The following is a 21,212-nucleotide window of genomic DNA, read 5'->3' as shown; positions in this document are numbered from 1 at the left end:
AGCCGCTCCGCGGCATGTGGGATCTTCCCGGACCGGGGCACGAACCCATGTCCCCTGCATTGGCAGGCGGATTCTCAACTACTGCGCCACCAGGGAAATAAATCCTACCCATCCATAGTATTTTGCTTTCATTGCTGCTGTGTCTCAGGTGTCAGCTCAAACACTAATTTCCTCAAACCTTTCTCTGACTGCTCTATGTAGCAACTCCTGGGTTGCTTTCTATTATCTCTTAATATATTTTTTATATTCATAGACCTTGTGACTAGCTGAAATCCTTTATTTACTTCTTGGTATATTCTGTATCTTCTCTGTAAATTGTATTCTCAGTGCCAAAAAGAGTGCTGGCACATAGAAAATGTTTAAGTATTTGATGAGTGAATGTTACCAAACCTTCTACATATATATGTAATTTTTTTCATAAGTAGCAATCCATTCTTACACAATTTAATGAGTTGAATTTGTCACACCTTTTCCTTTTCAAATAACATTGATTTTCCACAACAGGTTCATTAAAATTATTTAATGACAGTATGACTTTGGGAAATGAAGTAAATTACATCCAGTAGAAAATTCCTTTAAATGATTGTGGTGCACACAGATATTTTCAAATTTTTTGTACTGTTAAGAAATGGTATATGTAGCAAACAAAGTGCTAAGTTATTTTCGCTTGACACGTGTATTATCAAAATACGAATACTTTAAACAAAGAAAAAACAACTGTCCAAGCATTTCTGTATTTTCCACAATAAAAATAATAATATAACAGCTAATTTATATTGAGCATTATGTGCAACATGCTATTCTGAATGCTTTGCGAGGATTAACTCATTTAATCCTCATAACCTTATAAATTTAAGTACTGTTACTTTCATTTTACAGATGAGAAAACTGAAGACGGGGTTAAATGTCCAAGGTCACATAACTAGTTAATGCATATTCCTAGTAAATGTATATAAGTATTTACTGATGTCTTATACTGATGTCTTTACTTATGAAGATTATAATTTCTTTGGTAATTCTTGACTCTAGAATTACTTAAAATGCATATTTTAAAGCTACAGCATTTGCCAGGATTCTTAGTCAGTCAGTATTACTGTCTGTAATCCTTAGGTACACAAAAGAAATTACTGCCAAACTAGAGACAGCTTCACAGCTGTATAAAACAGTAAACATGACAGTGTTGGGATCTGTTTCTCATAGATTATTTCTTTTTAGTAGCTGGAACACACCAAGAACTTGATGAAGTCAGTCTGCTTACTGCTATCACAATATTTACTTTGTCTACCAGTCCAGAAGTAACTACGATCCCATGCCTTCAGAAGCGCTGTATTGAGAAATTTAAGGCTACTCTTGAGATAAAAGATCCTATGGTAAGTGTCTTTAGAAGATAGATGTTTGTAATAGGAACATGTTTAGGCTTTTGCAAAACTTTTCCTTATGATTTTGTTGATTCCAACAGAAAGTACCAGACTGAAATTTTTTATTTTTAGGTTTGGATTAATTCATGTTCTTGGGTTGACAAAGTCAAATAATAATGGTCTTGTTTTTTGGCCCTGAGGATGGAATGTAGTTAGTTGGAGAAAGATAAAGAAAATGTTTTTTAAAAAATTAAAAAAAAAAAACCCTAAATTTGAAATAGGGGCATCTTAAAATTGATATATCCCTAGAACTTCAGTGGATTTCCTTTCAAAAAAAAAGGAAAGGAAGACTCTAGCATGTGCCTTCAGTATATGACTCTAAAATAATGGGACCTGTTTCAAAAACAGCACATACAAATTAATCCCATTCCTTTCTGGCCCTTTTATTTGCTAAATTAATTTCCTATGCTGTTATGTGGTACAAAATAAGTTTGTAGCACATGATCACAAATAGACTCCTAAAATTTAGTAACCAGATTTTCTCTCAGAAAAAAATAATCATTCAGATAGCACAATGAATAGAAAAAAGGATGGTTTATATATTTGATGTATAGTCATCTCCTTTTGTTCTCCTGTCCTATTTGTTTCCTCTAGCCTAACAGGAGCTTTATGTAGCAGTCTCAAAGTGGTGCCTCCAGTATGTGATGACACGTAATTAATATGGTCCAGACATGGTTCCTTAAACCTTCATAGCATCAAATATATGTGATTTTCATCTAAAACATTTTCCAAAATCTCCAAAATATTTTTCAAGTTTGTGTGTTTGTTTGATTTTTTACATTATAGAGAGGCAAATGAGGGGGAAAATGGGAACTAGTCAAAAGAAGAAAAATTAACCACTTTATTCCCACTCCAAGCTGTCACACCACTGTTAGCATGCAAGTTTGAATGCCTGTTAGTGCTTGGACTTCCAAAATTAAAGATAAATTAGAAATAAAATAAATTTTAAGTGTGGGAGGGGAGGCTTTAAATTTTTTTTCATTTACATTTTTAAATTTACTTTAAAAATTTACATTAAAACTTACATTTTAATATAAATGTAAATTTATATTTACAGTTTATACTATTTTTGTCTTTTTTTCCAATTAGGTACAAATCAAGACCTATCAGCTCCTACTTTCCATTTTTCAATATCCGAATCCAGCCGTTTCCTACCCGTACATTTACTCTTTAGTATCCTCTATCGTGGAAAAACTGCAGGAAATAGACAAAAGAAAACCTGAAGACACTACTGAGCTTCAGATCTTTCAAGAAGGCATAAAGGTCTTGGAAGCACTGGTAGCCATTGCTGAGGAACAGCATCGTAAGTGCTAGCACTAAATGCATACTAAATCAGAATCTGTCCAAAATCAGGAATTTAATGTTATTTAAAATGTAAAACATCCCATTACTCATTTAGCATTATATTTTCACACTCGTGGAAAGCCAGGTGTTGATGTTAATCCCAAGTATTGATACTGTTTTGTATTAATTTGGGAGAAGAGATTGGAAGAACTGCTTCCCTTCAAGTGGGGGAAATATGTCCAGATCAAGTGTATAAGAAACATTTACATCCCTGAACCTGGGGCTTACATCATTTGTTTACTTTCCAGGCTCTCAGCTGGTGGCCTGTCTTCTGCCCATCCTCATTTCCTTCCTTTTGGATGAGAATACTCTGGGATCAGCAACTTCCATAATGAGAAATCTGCATGACTTTGCTTTGCAAAATCTCATGCAGATTGGGCCTCAGTATTCATCAGTTTTTAAAAGTGTAATGGCTTCTTCTCCAGCCTTGAAAGCCCGCCTTGAAGCTGCTATAAAGGGCAATCAGGAAAGTGTCAAACTCAAGATACCAACATCTAAACATACTAAGAACTCTGGAAAGAATTCAAGCATCCAATTAAAGACCAACTTCCTCTGATTTCTTTCTTTTTTTTTTTTTGAATAGTAAGCACCTTAACACAATACTTGATCATTTCTTTCACTTTGGGGGCAAAAGTGGCATTTTAGACACAAGTGCACTTGGAGGCTGTTTGTTTTAACTTAAATAGCTTTGAAAAGTCACAGCAAACTTAACATTTTTTGTGGGTTTCTTTTTTTTTCTTTCACATAATAAAATCACAGAGCTCTGTCAGAATTCTTGCCAGGAATTTCAATAAAGTGCTAAAGAACTAAACTTAGAAAACCAACCACTGCTTTAAAAACAAAATTTATTTCTTCTAATAGTCCATACACACATAGTACTATGACAGATATAAATCTGACTCTAATATAAATTATCTGCATTTATATTGTATCTCAATTGCCAGTTTAAAATTTGGCCTTATTCAATAATTGTATTAGACTTTCTTGGATTTCTCAAACAACATACATAAATGATTGGAAAGCTATTTAGGAAACTTGGTTTAGAATTATCTAAAATATGTAATAGTACAAATTAATTAAGGCCCTACAGTGTGACTTAAGATTTGGTGTCTATAAATATCATGGCTTTTTACCATCAATTGGTTTTATTTGTATTGAGTTCAGAAAATTGAAATTTTAGTCATTTTAAATAGAATAGGGCATTTCCACTTCAATTTCTCACATGGATTTTCTTTTACCTCTGTTCCTAATAATTTTCTTCATTTTCATTTATGGCAAACATTCATACCAATGAGTTTAATATAGATTCATATCTATATTTAAATTAGCTATGGGTTTATATAAATGTCAAATTTAGTACAACAAATTTAGATCCTCAGTGAATACAAGTATGTTTTTTTAACATGAAACATATTTTAATATAGAAAAAATCTAATGATAAAGTCATATTGGTTGAAGGATAATTTTTAATTGTTGATGGTCATTGACTCTCCTTCCACTTCAGTGTTATACTATGTGAATCAAGCACTGTCAGAACAAAGCATTTCCCTGTTAAAAATTAAAACCCGAAGTGAGGGGCGTGTTCAGAATGGAGAGACACTTGGAGTCAAGCGAAAGCAATGTGATGGTACTCTATTTTATTATGTTTGTATATAAATACACTTGTAAATCGTTCAGAATGAAAACATTTGACAAATTCTAACACTACAATCAGTTTTTCTAATTTACATAAATAAAGCTAATTTTCTTTATCATTCTGGTATTTGAAATTATTTTACTCAAAAAAGATGGCTGGTTAGTCTCACAGAGTCCAGAAAATCATTTCTGTGGAGCAAATAATATTTTCTCTGAAACTTAGCCTGTTTTCTGAGAGGAGCCGTTTCTTTGGAACATTCTTTGCAATGGTTTGCATTCTTTATCTCTATGAATTTGACTGTATACTACTCATTATTGTTTCCTTCACCTGAATGCCCTTCTCTCCCTTGTTCTATCTGGCTGACTCCCAGTCCTTTTAGGCCTGGTTTAAATGTCACTTCCCCTTGATCACTCCTTAACGCTTCTTACCCTCCTCTCAAACCAAGCAAATGTAACTGCTTCTTCATCTGTGTTCCTGCAGTGTGTGAACATCACATTGCATTTTAATACTCCCTTTTAGACTGTGTCTCAAAGGGGGAAATTTTGTCTTCTGTAACTGCCTGTGTGGCATCAACTAGACTTAGAAAACTGTTGAACTGCACTGGTGCAGGATGAATTTGAGCTCAGAAATTTATTCCTTTGCCAAGGCAAATGCTGGACTGGGATATTCTCAGGATATAGTTTTTTGATTTTTTTGTTTCTTTTGTGTTTTCATTTAGTTTGTTCTTAAACATTAACATTTCTGCTCGTCATTTAGTGACCTGGTATCCTGAATTGTCTGGATTTAAAGGTGCTATATGAATATCAATAGTTATGAAAAAATATGTCCAGTGTCATGGAATTAGGAACTTTGAGTTGGGCACAATTCTGTAGGCTTTTTTTAATGTATCATCTTGTTTAATACAATATTGAATTAGTAAAGATACCCTTACTGATACAGAAATTAAAGCTTAATGGCTGAGACTTGAACCCACCTTTCTGATCCCAGGTTCCAAGCTAGAGACAGAAAAGGTCCGTTGGTGGTCGTGATTCTAACAAGGTAAAGCTTTTCTCTTCTTTCAGTGTTCCACATTCCCTCCAGAGCTTTCTTCACTCCTAGGTGAAGATGTTTTCATTTAATATTTCTCCAAATTGCCACCAAAAGTTTTCTGGCTAATACAACAGGAAAAAGTGGGAAAAATTTGTGACGTCTACAGTTTCAATCGGAATAATGATTACATGATTAGTTGTTGATATAAGTTCTGATTTGTTTAAAGGTGAATAGTTAAGACTGAAAAACACATCAAAAATTCTTTACATCTGTTTTATTTTAACAAGTCTCCAGTTGTTATAAAGCAGTTGCACTTTAACTTGGTAATTCTTTACAAATTAAATGTGTTGATGAGCAACTTGGATGAAACAAAGTGGTATAATATTTGCTTGAGCTTTATGTTTTTCTAAGGGAAGAAATACAGCCCAAACTACTAGTTGAGTCTCATTTAACCCACTGTTTAAAAGCTTATCACGGAAAGACTTATAAAGTAACATCGGAAAGACCAGATTTCTATAAATAGGGCATCCGAAGCAAAATTTCTACTTCTATAAATCAAACTTCACCGTCCACCTAAAGGGCACATTAATTAAGGCACTTTAAAAGATAAAAGTAAGTGCTATAAAAGAGATACAAGGATAGTGCTTTGGGAACCCAGGGAAGAAAACTGATGCTTCTGAGATGCACTTCGTGGAAGGAATATCATATGGTACAGGCTTAAAGAATAATACGTACTTGACGGAATAAATGTATAACCTAAGAGTCTTTTGTAACATTAATTTTGAAGAGAAGAATTAGCTTTGTTTTTTTATTACAATATTAGTTTGCATTTTGAGGGAAGAAATTCAACCCTCAAGCTAATAAACTATGATAATGTTAATACAAAACTAACAATATATGAAATAAAGTCTATACTACCCAAAAACTTAGTTAAAATGTTGAATCATTTCTGGCTGTTTAATGATTATATTATGCTAACAGTCCTAAAGCTTCAGCAGTCTGCCTATATGTATCTTTCAGAGTCCCGTTAACATAATTGTAGAATCAAGGTAATTACATATATTGCATTTTCTCCATCAACTGAATATACTTTCCTCTTTACAAATAACTTGTAAACCCTTGCAAGACCTCAATTTACCAGAAATATGGTTATTCAACTGCTAGCTGACAGTTTAATGAACTGTGCCTGTCTTGACTTTTCTGTTTATCAATATATTTAACTGATGCCTCGGCTTTTAGCTTTGAGGAAATGGGAAATTTTGTGTTGTAATATAGAGCTGGAATGTATCCAGTACAGACCACAAATACAGTCCTAGGTTCTGTAAATTGAAAGGAGCTAGCTTCCTTTAATTGCCTGTTTGCTCAGGACTTCTGCGCTGTTCTACTTAGGACATTATAAAATGATGATTCCACTGACTACTTGGAGAAAATTCTAATTACTTGATAGGCATTCTTAGCACATGTCCACATATCGTTCTCTGACAAAGTATTTCAGAAGATACTTGTTTTTTTAAAGGATTCTGACTATTTTTTTAAGAAAATTTAAGAGGTCATTGCTACCAATGAAAAACTAACGTTGACAATGTTTTGCTTAATGGGATCAAAATTTAATACTTTTCTCTGAAAAAAAACTAGATGCAAAAAAACTAGATGCAAAAAAAAATTATATATATATATATACACACACACACACATATATATGCATATACACACGTATCAGCAGTAGTGGACTGCTTTATAAAATAAAACATTCCAAGAACAAAGCAAGTGAGATTTTTTTTTAAAGCAATTTAAAGTATTCCAATGACACAGCAAAACCAGTTTTGTTAGTGTTTGTTATTGGGCTAGTACAAGTGTCCTCAGGAAAAAAAAAAAATTCATATGCAACCAAAACTGATGCTCTCTGGTGAACAACGAGCCTACAAGTCCCAATATTTCTCTGTTAGTTACTTGTTTCTAATCTTAACAAAGCTTTGGGCCTTGTAGTTTGCAATCAAATGCTGGAAGAGTGCTCACTGCTCCCTGAATTGCCAGGGTGACTTGTTTTCTCCTATCTTTTCCTCCCTAGTAGTGTCAGGTACTAGAAACACATCATCTAGGCCTTCGTTTAAACACAAAAGCTTCGTAAAAACAGATTTTCTAAATTATGGAAATGCTTTTGTCTCAACAGTCAACACACTCTTGTGAGTCAATATCAGATGAGAAATGGTTAGAGCATGTATTTCCTATTCCCCAGTCAGCTGTATTGTGACTCTGCCATTTGCTATAGTTTCATTGCAAACGCTTTCTCTCTTTTTTTTTTTTTTTTTTTTTTTTGTGGTAGGTGGGCCTCTCACTGCTGTGGCCTCTCCCGCTGCGGAGCACAGGATCCGGACGCACAGGCTCAGCAGCCATGGCTCACGGGCCCAGCCGCTCCACGGCATGTGGGATCTTCCCAGACCGGGGCACAAACCCGTGTCCCCTGCATCGGCAGGCGGACTCTCAACCACTGCACCACCAGGGAAGCCCTGCTTTCTCTTTTCAGTAATAATGTGACCATTCTGATTTCTCAATTTTGTATAAAAATTTTTGTAGAATTTTCTACAATATGAAAATGTTTCTTTAGTTGTGTGATTTATATTCTTAACATAGTACTGGAACTTCCAAAAATCACCTACTGTCTGTCTCTGGGCAAACACATGCCTAAACCATTTAGAACAGTTCATTCTATTTTAAAAGGTTGGGGTTTCCATGCTTTTCCTTGAAAACCTGTCTAGCATGTGTCATTATGTGAGTTTCAAAATCATCTTTTCTGTAATGATTTTAAAGTGCCTGCTTGTCAGTGGTTTCTTACATATGACACCTAAAGCACAAGTGGCTTTATCTTTGAAGTCCAAAGATAAATTGGACTTCATCAAAATTAAGAACTTTTGTGCTTCAAAGGACACGGTCAAGAAAGTGAAAAGACGGGACTTCCCTGGTGGTCCAGTGGGTAAGACTCTGCATTCCCAATGCAGGGGGCCTGGGTTCGATCCCTGGTCGGGGAACTAGATCCCACATGCATGTCACAACTAAGAAGTCTGCATGCTGCAATGAAGATCCTGCGTGCCACAACTAAGACCCGACGCAGCCAAAATAAATAAATATTAAAACAACAACAACACTATAAGAAAATGAAAAGACAACCCACAGAATGGGAGAAAAAAATTTGCAAATCATATCTAAATATATATATATAGAGAGAATATCCAGCATATGTAAAGAACTCTCAAAACTCAACAATGAAAACACAACTCAATTTTAAAATGGGCAAAGAGTTAAAACAGACATTTCTCCAAAGAAGATATACAAATGGCTAATACACACATGAAAAGATGCTCAGTGTCCTCATTCATGAGGGAAATGCAAAACCACAATGAGATACCACCTTATTTGATCACTAGGATGGCTGTGATCAAAAAGACAATAACAGGGCTTCCCTGGTGGCGCAGTGGTTGAGAGTCCACCTGCCGATGCAGGGGACACGGGTTCGTGCCCCGGTCCAGGAAGATCCCACATGCCGCGGAGTGGCTGGGCCCGTGAGCCATGGCCGCTGAGCCTGCGTGTCCAGAGCCTGTGCTCCGCAACGGGAGAGGCCACAACAGTGAGAGGCCCACGTACCGCAAAAAAAAAAAAAAAAAAAAAGACAATAACAAGTGTTGGGGAGGACGTGTAGAAATTAGAACTTTCTTACATTGCTGCTGAGAATTTAGTGCAGTTGCTTTGGAAACAGTTTGACAGTTTCTCAAAAAATTAAACATAATAAACAATATGATCCAGCAATTCCACTCCTAGGTATGAAAGAATTAAAAACAGTCATGCAAAAACTTGTACATGAATATTCACAGCAGAATTATTGATAATAGCCAAAAAGTGGGAACAACCCAAATGTCCATCAACTCGAATATATAAACAAAATTGGTATATCCATTCAATGGAATATTATTCAGCCATAAAAGGAATGAAGTACTGATACATGATACAATGTGGATGTACCTTAAAGACAGTATGCTAAGTGAAATAAGCTAGGCATAAAAATGCCTCTTGTTATATGGTTCCATTTTATGAAATGTCCATTGATATGAACTATTTATGAATAGGCAAATACATATAAACAAAGTAAATTACTGGTTAGGAGCTGGGGAAGATTGGAGGGGAAGGTGACTGCTAATGGGTATGGGGTTTCTTTTTGGAATGTGGAAAAGGTTCTGGAATTAGATAGTGGTGTTGGTTGCATAACCATGTGAATATAGTAAAAACCACAGAATAGTACACTTTAAAAGGATGAATTCTGTGGTATGTGAATTTGTTATGGGTTGAATTATGTCTCCCAAATAGATGTCTTAAGCCCTAGTACCTCAGAATGTGACCTTATTTGAAAATAGGGTCATTACAAATGTAAATAGTGAAGTCATATTGGAGTAGGGTGGGACCTTAATCCAATTTGACTAGTGTCCTTGTAAGAAGAGAAGAATGCCATTGGAAGACAAGGAGACACACAGACACAGAGGGAAGACAGACATGTGAAGATGGAGGCAGAGACTGAAATTCTGCTGCCACAGCAGAGAAATGCCTTGGCCTACCAGAAGCTGGAGGAGCAAGATCCTCCCCTAGAGGCTTTGGAGGGAACATGACCTGTCAACACCTTGGTTTGGGGTTTTAGCTTTCAGAACTATGAGAGAATAAGTTTCTGTTGTTTCAAACGAGATTGTGGTACTTTGTAATGGCATCCCTAGAGAACTCACACTGATTTACATCTCAAGTTTTAAAAAAGCAGTTAGTGGGCTTCCCTGGTGGGGCAGTGGTTTTAATAACAAAATTAAAAATAAAAAATCAACAATGGGGACATATAAAAGTATAAAATAAATGTCCATGAGTCTATCCTAATATAAATTATTGAATAAATAAATGTTGGAAAATAGACAAATCTCCCATGTAGAAGAATTCCAAATAATTTATGTGAAACCTAACTCCGCACCCCTCAAGCGTGGGTTGCACATAGTAATTTCCTTTCAAAAAAAGTGGGAGTACTTCCCTGGTGGTGCGGTGGTTAAGAATCTGCCTGCCAGTGCAGGAGACACGGGTTCGAGTCCTGGTCCAGGAAGATCCCACATGCCGCGGAGCAACTAAGCCCATGTGCCACAACTACTGAGCCCACGTGCCACAACTACTGAAGCCCACGCGCCTAGAGCCCATGCTCCACAGCAAGAGAAGCCCTCGCAATGAGAAGTCCGTGCGCAGCAACGAAGACCCAACACGGCCAACAATAAATAAATAAATAAATGTAAATAAATAAATTTATTTAAAAAAAAAGAATCCACCTGCCAATGCAGGGGACAAGGGTTCGAGCCCTGGTCCAGGAAGATTCCACATGCCACGGGGCAGCTAAGCCCGTGTGCCACAACTACTGAGACTGCACTCTAGAGCCCACGAGCCACGACTACTGAAGCCCACACTCCTAGAGCCCATGCTCTGCGACAAGAGAAGCCACTGCAATGAGAAGCCCGTGCACCACAACTACTGAGCCCGCGCACCTGGAGCCCGTGCTCCGCAACAAGAGAAGCCACCACAATGAGAAGGCCACGCACTGCAACGAACTAGAGAAAAGCCCACATGCAGCAATGAAGACCCAGCACAGACAAAAGAAAATAATAGTAATTAAAATAATAAATTTAGAATATTAAAAAAAGGGGGGGAGGAAAAAAGAATAACTTTACATTGGAGAAATCTTAAAACACTACCTCAGTCAGGTGATTAAGATTAACATCAACAATTATAAGTCATGTTGATAGTATGTCCCCTTGATATGATATGATGAGAATGGCACTTTACCTCTGTGGTCTTCTTTCCAAAAACCCATACCCCAGTCTAATTATGAGAAAAACATCAGACAAATCCAAATTGAAGAGTATTCTATGAAACACTTGGCCAGTACTTTCCAAAACCATCAAGGTTATCAAAAACAAGGAAAGTCTGAAAAACTATCACAACCAAGGAGGGCCTAAGGAGACGAAAATGTATCGTATTCTGGATGGGATCCTGCAACAGAAATGGGACGTTAGGTAAAAACTAAGGCTATCTGAATACAGTATGAACTTTAGTTAATAATAAAGTATCAATATTGGTTCACTAGTTGAAATGTACCATACTAATGTAATATGTTAATAACAGGCAAAACCGAGTGTTTGGTATATGGCAACTCTGTACTACCTTCACAACTTTTCTGTAAATCTAAAACTATTCTAGGGCTTCCCTGGTGGCACAGTGCTTAAGAATCCGCCCGCCAATGCTGGGGACACGGGTTCAAACCCTGGTCCGGGAAGATCCCACATGCCACGGGGCAGCTAAGCCCGTGCGCCACAACTACTAAGCCTGCGCTCTAGAGCCCGTTAGCCACAGCTACTGAGCCCACACGCCAAAACTGCTGAAGCCCGCGTGCCTAGAGCCCGTGCTCCGCAACAAGAGAAGCCACTGCAATGAGAAGCCCACACACCGCAAGGAAATGCAGCCCCCGCTCGCTGCAACTAGAGAAAACCCACATGCAGCAACAAAGACCCAAGGCAGCCAAAAATAAAATAAGTAAATTTTAAAAAAATTAAAAAATAAAAACTATTCTAAATTGTAAAGTTTATTTAAAAAGAAAATCAGATTCAGAATGTCTGGGGTATGCTCCAATAATTTGCATTTTTAAACAACGCTTGTTTCTCATCTTGCTTCTTGCTTCTGATGGGTGGTCACAAGTCCATTTTTTGAGCAGCACTACCCTAACTAAGGTCAGCTCCCATTGTGGCTTTCAGCCTAAAGCAGAATGGCTGTGAGGTCACTTGACCTCTGCCTGCAGTAAATTTGCTGATTAACACTATAATAAGTATTTACAAAGTAGGTCAGCTATGCCTCTGTTCACCTGTGTTTTTAGGGATTAGTCAGAAGAAAAGGTAACTCTGTCTCTGGTCACCAGCAGGTAAAGGTGTGGTGGAATAGAAAAGTAGGTATCTGGCTTCCATTTTGAGAGTTAACACCCATCTTAATGGGTGTCAAAATACCTTAGTCACTTCCATTTTGTCTATGCTGCTCCCTTTCCATGTGCCACTTCCTTGAGTTCCATCCCAGATAAAAGAATTCAAGTGCCTAGCACTACCCCACAAATTGAATTGCTGAAGATGGCCACAATAAATAATGTTCCTGGACCCTTGTTTCCAACAGTCACTTCTCTAGACTTAATCATCAGCTAGTCACATTCCTAATGCTTTTTCTGTTCCCTCATACAGATACCACCAGTTCCTCTTGCAGGTGAGAAGACTATAGCATCGAATGGGATACAGCAGTGTTTAGATAAGAGATCATAAAGATCTAGGTATAACAGATTAATGATCCCTAGTAATTTTTGCTACTTTATTGAAAACTCAGTATACAGGGGAGAAAACTGGTAAGAAAAACAGGGCAGATCTCAGACCTAGAAGGACAAATACTGCTGGGAGTTAGGTTCTTTTGAAGTCCTTGGAAAACATATAACAATGAACATCAGGTGATACAATTTTCATTACATGGTCATTACCACACTCTTTGAGGACAGGGAAATAATGTACCCTTCTCTTTGGTGTTTATACCCCATATTGTATTTCTATGTGTCCCCTGCTGCAGTGTTGCTCAGCCAACCTGTACACATAGGTCTCTCCATCTTTGCACAATCCTTCTGTTTTCTTTCTTTCTTTCATTTATTTATTTTTGGCTGCGTCGGGTCTTTGTTGCTGCGCGTGGGCTTTCTCTAGTTGTGGCGAGCGGGGGCTGCTCTTCATTGCGGTGCACGGGCTTCTCGTTGTGGTGGCTTCTCTTTGTTGTAGAGCACGGGCTCTAGGCACGCAGGCTTCAGTAGTTGTGGCTCTCGGGCTGTAGAGTGCAGGCTCAGTAGTTGTGGCGCATGGGCTTAGCTGCCCTGCGGCATGTGGGATCTTCCCGGACCAGGGCTGCATTGGCAGACGGATTCTTAACCACTGCGCCACCAGGGAAGCCCAATCCTTCTGTTTTCTTAACCACTTCTATTATTGTTCATTACATTTCCCTCCCCTTCATTCACTCTATTCTGTTCAGAGTCCAGAAGTAGAGACCACTGACTCATGATGACCTTGAGTGAGATCACTGCTAATTAGAAATGATCATATCTGTGAAAAGCACTTCCCTTGAACTCATAAAACTACCACAATAGAAATTTAAGTACCTATAGTGTGCAATGCACTATGCGCATATAAGGAAGTACCAGTATAGAAAGAGCACTGAACTCTTAGCACCAATGGATCTGGATACTAATTTTGTTAGTGTGGGCAGGTCAGCCTCCTGGCCTCAGTTTCTTCTCTGCTAAATAGCTGAGCATAGTGTGACCAACTATCCCAATTTGTCTAAGATTCCCAGGTTTAGCACTGAAAGTTCTGTGTCCCAGGAAACTCAATACCAGGTGAGCCAGGATGGTTAGTTCCCCTCTTGGACAGGCTATCTGAGACCCCTTCTGGTTCTGACAGTTCTGGGTCTAAGCCTCAGATGCTTCTCAAGGCATGTTGTCTATGACCTTTTGAGAGTGTGGACTGAGTCACAGAGAGACAGGGTATTGGCTATATGCAAAGAACTTGTAAGGCTTCCTGCCTCCTGAGCTGTGACTCACGGGGGATGCTGCAGGGCATCATTCCTAACATCTCAGGGGAGCAGATCAGCTGAGAATGGTACACTCAGGCAAGAGACATTCTTGGGTTTCTCAGTGGGAAAGAAATTCGAAAACAATGGATTAATGAGAGGAATTTGTAGCAAATGTTGAGGCTGCCAGCATTCTTGCAAGTGAGCCAATGACCTTTTAAGCTATATCTACAACTGACTAGCTTCTTGGCCACCATCCCAATGAAGGTTCCTTTCCCAGTTTAAACTATATTCAAAACTGGCTTGGCAGCAAGGCTTTTAGCATCCTCAGATATAGACTTACTCCAGCAGGAGAGCATATGAAATCAACTTTCTAATAAAAGCTTAAAAAAATTTTTTTTAACACAAAAAACAAACAAACCAAAAAACCCCAACAGCAACAGAGCGAGTGACTGCCACTGCTAATGTCAACAACTGAATCTGTTGTCCTATTTTCATGAGTTTCAAGAAAAGGATCCTAGGGTCTTCCCTGGCGGTTCAGTGGTTAAGACTCTGTACTTCCACTGCAGGGGGCATGGGTTTGATCCCTGGTCGGGGAACTAAGAACCTGCATGCAAGGTGGCACGGCCAAAAAAAAAAACCAACAACAACAAAAAAAGGATCCTAGCTTAACGTGAATCGATAGGGAAGACAGCTGAACTCAAGGTCTTGAGTGGATTTACCACACTGCAAAGGACTACAGAGGTTGCCAGCTGGCCCTGAGTTGACTCTGAAAAGAGATGCAGCTTGCTGTAGATTTATATTTAATTTAGAAGCAAATTTCATAATCACCTTGCTCATTTTTCTGTGTGCCTGATTTCATTTTGTCTTTATGCTTAAGATTAACACCTATTTCAATCTCACCTTCTAGAATTATAGCCTAATTTCCTTCTCAGTCGTTCTTCTTAAACAGCTGGATCCAAAACACAAGCACCAAATACTTATTGAGTGGTGACAGGATGAACGTACATGGAGAAAGTCAAAAGAGCTAGATTAATACAAGCTATTTAAGGAACTTAGAAACAAATCAAGGAACTTCTCTAACTCAACAAATTAAGATAGCAGTTATGTAAAGTCTCTTACCCACCCTTGGCCAATCAAAAATACAGTAAAATGAAGTTAAACTGGTTTAAGAAGTATGTGCCAAATAGTAGTATTTCCCCCAACCAAATTTGCTTCTCTCTCCTTTCTGTTAGCTCTACTTTAGTAGAGTCTAAGGCTATTAACAAAGGAAACTTTTAGCCACAAGTTCATGAGTTAATTATCTGGAGACTAATCATGACTCAAATGAAAATTCCTGTTTACACATATCCACAACAGCAGTAAAGGGATCTAATAGCATGAATAGCTACAGGAGATATTTTTGGTGATAAGAGGTCAACATGGGAGAGACTGGCTAAATAAGAAGGCTCTAGGCATGTGACTTTAAATTCTTTCAGTTGAAGAGTATGTATTATATGTTACTCAATAGACTGTGAGGAAATTAAAAGATATGTGCTGGTTTGCTTTGTCCACCCTGGCAGGTGGCCAAAGTTCTCATAATTGGCAAGATTGGGCCACCTGCCCTGTCCCCTGGCCTTTGGGTTTGTTAACCTCTCATCTATGGAGCTGAGGAGAGCTTTTTAACTTCTTTAAATCCTACCTGGGAAGGATTTTTTTTTTTGAATTTTATTTTATTTTTTTTATACAGCAGGTTCTTATTAGTTATCCATTTTATACATATTAGTGTATATATGTCAATCCCAATCTCCCAATTCATCACACCACCCCCCCCCCCCGCCCTTTTTATGGCCGAGTAATATTCCATTGTATATATGTACCACATCTTCTTTATCCATTCCACTGCTGATGGACATTTAGGTTGCTTCCATGTCCTGGCTATTGTAAATAGTGCTGCTATGAACACTGGGGTGTGTGCATTTTTTGAATTACTGTTTTCTCTGGGTATATGCCCAGTAGTGGGATTGCTGGGTCATATGATAGTTCTATTTTTAGTTTTTTAAGGAACCTCCATACTGCTCCCCACAGTGGCTGTATCAATTTACATTCTCACCAGCAGTACAAGAGCATTCCTTTTCTCCACACCATCTCCAGCATTTATTGTTTGTAGATTTTTTAACAGTGCCATTCTGATGGGTGTGAGGGGATACCTCACTGTAGTTTTGAGTTGCATTTCTCTAACAATTAGTGATGCTGAGCATCTTTTCATGTGTTTGTTGGCCATTTGTATGTCTAAGAAGAAGAGATTTTAAACAAAAAACAATCAAAGAAAATTCAGAAGAAATATGATGAAAGGAAAAAGAATGCTCAAATCAGCAGTCTTCTAGAGGAGCAGTTCCAGCAGGGCAAGCTTCTTGCATGCATCACTTTTAGACCAGGCCAGTGTGGCCAAGCAGATGGCTATGTGCTGGAGGGCAAGGAGCTGGAGTTCTATCTAAGGAAAATCAAGGCCCAGAAAGGCAAATGAGTCCTCCTCCTTCCTATCTTAGCCCATGTAATAAAGGTGTTTATAGTTCTTTTTAAAAAAAAAAAGAGAGCTTGATCCTAATTATATAAAAAATGCAAAGCAAAAATATGGAAAGAAATAGAATAAAACATTAACTGAATTGCTTCTATGTGATAGAAAGAAAGGTGTATCAGTCAAGGTTCTTAGTTGCATATACATAAAACTTTAAATGAAAAGAAAAATGAGAATTTACTGAAGGCTCTCATGGGTTCAATGAGTCAATGGGAAAGGAATACCAAACTTAGAAGACATGCAGGAGTCAAGACAGCTCTGGAAGACCAAGAAGTAGGAAGTTGCTGGACATTGCCCCCATTGATCACTGCCACAGCTAGCACAATCGAACCATCATGGGCCATCTGGCTAGAGTAGGGTCCAGGCAGGAGCATCTCATTGGCTAAGCCAAGATCATACCTCACTCTGGCTGCAGAAGGGCTACAGTTCAAGAAAAAGGAAGATGTTCCCACATAAGGTTCCACTGTGGGAAGCAGAGCATTGCATCTCATCTACATGACTATAAACAATAAAGGATTTCTCCCACAAAGGAAGAAGAGTTGGAAACTGGACAACCAAAAAAAATGACAAAAGTCCATAACAATTTTTTCTGTTTTTATGTTTTCAACACTCTACAAATCATCTTCACAGAACCTGTATGTGAAATCTGATAAAATAAACCAATACAACTTTTCTCTTCCTTATAGCATGATGGGTAGGAGAATAATGCCACCCCAAAATATGACTGTAGGAGTTCAGAACATGCCACTCCAAAATGTGCCATTTTGGTACATTGGTTATTTTGAGCTGTTAGCATTTAAAAAGCAGCAAATGCAGGGGGAGGCTTTCATTGAACTCTCCTTATCTGCCTAAAGACAGATCCTCCAAAAAGAAACTCGGTTGTCATAAATCCCTACCCTGCAAATTTAATCAACCAGGGAAGATTGACTCTTATCACAGGAGAGGAGACTAGAAATGGAAATCACACCCAGACAAACTGTCACTCACATTTATTTTTCTAAAGGCCCATTCACCTTTCCTAAAAATCATTTACTCATCCCTAAGATGCCTACATCTCCCGTCCTCTTTCCCTATTAAACTGGTATTTAATTCTGAATTCTAAGACACCTCAGTGATTACTTATTTTTCCCTGGGTATCTTCCATGTATCCATGAGGTATACGTGTTGATAAACTTCTGTTTTTCTTCTGTTTTGTTAATCTGCCTTTTATTTCAGGGGTCTCAGCTAAGAACTCAGAAGGGTAGAGGAAAAATTATTTTTCCTCCCCTACAAGCACTACGGTAAATTAACAAGGATTTATTTTCAATCTTTAAGACGTGTCTGAAATTGGTATAAAATCTTTATCAAATTAAGAAAGCTCTATACTCCAACTTTGCTAAGAGTTCTTGCTTTTTAAAAAAATTAATTAATTAATTAATTTTTTCCCACTGCATTGAGTCTTCATTGCTGCCTGCAGGCTTTCTCTAGTTGCAGCGAGCGGGGACTACTCTTCATTGTGGTGCGCGGGGCTTCTCATTGGGGTGGCTTCTCTTGTTGCGGAGCATGGGCTCTAGGCGCAAAGGCTTCAGTAGTTGTGGCACCCGGGCTCCATAGTTGTGGCGCATGGGCTTAGTTGCTCTGCGGCATGTGGGATCTTCCCGGACCAGGGCTCACACCCGTGTCCCCTGCATTGGCAGGTAGATTCTTAACCACTGAGCCACCAGGGAAGTCTCAGAGTTCTTGCTTTTTAAAAAAATCATAAATAGGCACTAAGACTTATCCAGTGTTTTCTTCTCAATTTAGATAATGATTTTTCTACTTTAGTTTCTTAAAGTGGTAAATTACACTGGTAGATTTTCCACTTTTGAACCAGTATGGCTTTACTAGAATAAACTACTAGATTTTGATGTATGATATTTTAAATACTTTTTTTGGATTTGTTTAGCTAATACTTTATTTAGAGTTTTTTTTTTTTTGCACTTACGTTCATAAGTGTTTGGGGTCGATAATTTTCTTTTCATGTATTAGCCTTATTTTTAAATAAATTTATTTATTTTTGGCTGCATTGGGTCTTTGTTGCTGCGTGTGAGCTTTCTCTAGTTGTGGCGAGCAGGGGCTACTCTTCATTGCGGTGCGTGGGCTTCTCACTGCGGTGGCTTCTCTTGTTGCGGAGCACGGGCTCTAGGTGCGTGGGCTTCAGTAGTTGTGACACGGGCTCAGTAGTTGTGGCCCACAGGCTCTAGAGCTCGGGCTCAGTAGTTGTGGTGCACGGGCTTAGTTGCTCCAAGGCATGTGGTATCTTCCTGGACCAGGGATAGAACCCGTGTCCCCTGCATTGGTAGGCAGATTCTTAACCACTGCGCCACCGGGGAAGTCCATTATCTAGTTTTTGAATCAAGAATTTTGGCCTCTGGAAAAGTCCTTAGCACAAGAAAAAAAATATTTTTTTGCAACTATATATGGTGACAGATAATAGCTAGAATTATTGTGGTGATCATTCCACAATATATACAAATATCAAATCACTATGTTCTACACCTGAAACTAACAGGTGTACAACACCTATTATATAAAACTATACAATGTTATATGTCAATTATACCTCAATTTTAAAAAACTGAATATAAATAAATGAATGAATGAACAAATGAAAAAAAGACTTTGGCCTTCAAAATGAACTGACCATTTCTGAACTTTTCTATTTTCTAGAACAGTTTGCATGAGAGAGATATTAAGTATGCTTTAAAGATTTGGTAGAACTCATTAATGAAATCAGTTAGGCCTGGCACTCTTTTTGGAGGGCAAATATTTGATGGCCATCTGAATTTCTTTAATACTTGCTTTAATTAGTTTTTTTAAACCTGCTACCAAAAGTTGTGATTTTAAATTTTAAAAACTAGTTGAGGGCTTCCCTGGTGGCAGTGGTTAAGAATCTGTCTGCCAACGCAGGGGACACAGGTTCTATCTCTGGTTCGGGAAGATCCCACATGCCGTGGAGCAACTAAGCCTGTGTGCCACAACTACTGAGCGTGCGCTCTAGAGCCCGCGTGACACAACTACTGAGCCCGCGTGACACAACTACTGAAGCCCGCGTGCCTAGAGCACATGCTCTGCAACGAGAAGCCACCACAATGAGAAGACCGCGCACGGCAACAAAGAGTAGCCCCGGCTTGCCGCAACTAGAGAAAGACCACGCAGCTACAAAGACCCAATGCAGCCAAAAATAAATAAATAAATAAATAAAATTTATTTAAAAAAACCCAGCTGATAGTCAATTATTCCTCAATTTTTAAAAGATTAAAAGAGACAATAAAAATTTAAAACGTAAAAGAAAGTTGATAGACATTTTAAGATAAGGATTTGTTAAAAAAAAAAAAAGAAATTGTACAAAATCCAAGTGTTTCTGGGCTCACTGAATGCTGTTTCTTAGTGCCAGAAACAAATACTGTGGTGCGTATAGAGATGAGAGTATACATACTATACTTTCTGCACCCAGGAATTCAGAACGTTGAAGTGGACTTGTATTTACTTGTCCCCTTTTTCTCAGAACATAGAACTTCATCAGAGCCTTAAGAAATACAACCAATGAGGCTATGAGGTATTTCTGGTGAAATATGGCAGAGCTATTTCCAGGAAACAGGTTCCTTCCCCTCAATGTAGGAGAGAACTCTGCTTTCTCACCCAAGAAGTCTGAAAAAACTATTTGTTGATAGGAAGTATATCAAGAAATTGGAAAAATGACTTACCTTGCTATTCCAGTTGCTGGCTGAAAAAAGACATTGGAGACCTCATAAGCTGGAAGCTTTTCTGATCAATCTCATAAGTCTTGTATGCCCTGCCAGGATCACTATTTTAAGCCTATTCCTGGGGCTCTGTGCCATCTGTGCCTCAAACAAGGGAACTGAAACCCTCTGCCTTTTCTCCATAGCCAAGGGGGATTTTTATCTACCTCCTTCACTCCTCTTCTCCCTTCTCCCATTGAATAGTCTGTGTTTCTCAGGTTGTTTCACGTTCAGTCAAGGGTAGTGTGTAAGATGGCATGTCCAATTGCCGAGATCCAAAACTCTGGGGAAGACTTGTCTCCCAGTATGAGGAAGGTAGGAGAGGTGAGGTGGTGGGTATGCCCCATATAACTACAATAGAGGGGAAGTGTGTTTCTGACTTCCCATATTGGATGTCTGAATGTATTTCAAACAAAACAAAATAAAACAAAACACGGTTAAATAGTGATTAGAGTCTCAAACTACCAGCACAGCCTTATACTTTGGGGATATTAACTACAAGTACTCTGGAAGCTGGAATTAGAGGCCTAGTACCATCTATAGTATAACATCCCCATCTAGCCTGTGAACCCACTCACAATTTGGAGCACTGTATGAGAAAATGCTTTCTAAGTCCCAAACCTTAGGAAAATAAACCAGAGAAACAAATTAATGACTCCCCACTACCTTACTCTTACATTGATGTGGGACTGTACAATTTGTTTACTCAGGTAAATGTGCTGACTTCATGCATTTCCAATGCATATACATTTCTACTGCAAAAGACAGACTTAGATAATTTTTTTTTTTTTTTTTTTTTTTGCAGTACGCGGGCCTCTCACTGTTGT

The 21,212-nt window shown here is 38.2% G+C and overlaps 2 protein-coding genes across 5 annotated transcripts in view; one reads left to right on the top strand and one right to left on the bottom strand.

Annotated features, from left to right (window-relative positions):
* Positions 1-3,398, top strand: part of HEATR5A (HEAT repeat containing 5A) — a 115,151-nt gene extending 111,753 nt beyond the window's left edge. For 3 of the 4 annotated variants that reach the window (XM_028495673.2, XM_028495672.2, XM_007113362.4), the window contains 3 exons: positions 1,216-1,370; positions 2,508-2,721; positions 3,011-3,398. In XM_028495673.2, coding sequence (XP_028351474.1) covers positions 1,216-1,370; positions 2,508-2,721; positions 3,011-3,318 — 677 coding nt within the window. In that variant the 3' untranslated portion in view covers positions 3,319-3,398. The remainder of the gene's footprint in view (positions 1-1,215; positions 1,371-2,507; positions 2,722-3,010) is intronic. The other variant, XM_028495674.2, reaches the window with a different exon arrangement.
* LOC102983646 (translation initiation factor IF-2-like) overlaps positions 1-21,212 on the bottom strand; it is a 62,898-nt gene that overhangs the window by 6,194 nt on the left and 35,492 nt on the right. The window lies entirely within an intron of this gene.

Source organism: Physeter macrocephalus, chromosome 11 (genome assembly GCF_002837175.3).
Source record: "Physeter macrocephalus isolate SW-GA chromosome 11, ASM283717v5, whole genome shotgun sequence".
Taxonomy (NCBI): Eukaryota; Metazoa; Chordata; class Mammalia; order Artiodactyla; family Physeteridae; genus Physeter; species Physeter macrocephalus.
This window is presented reverse-complemented; position numbering and strand designations above follow the sequence as displayed.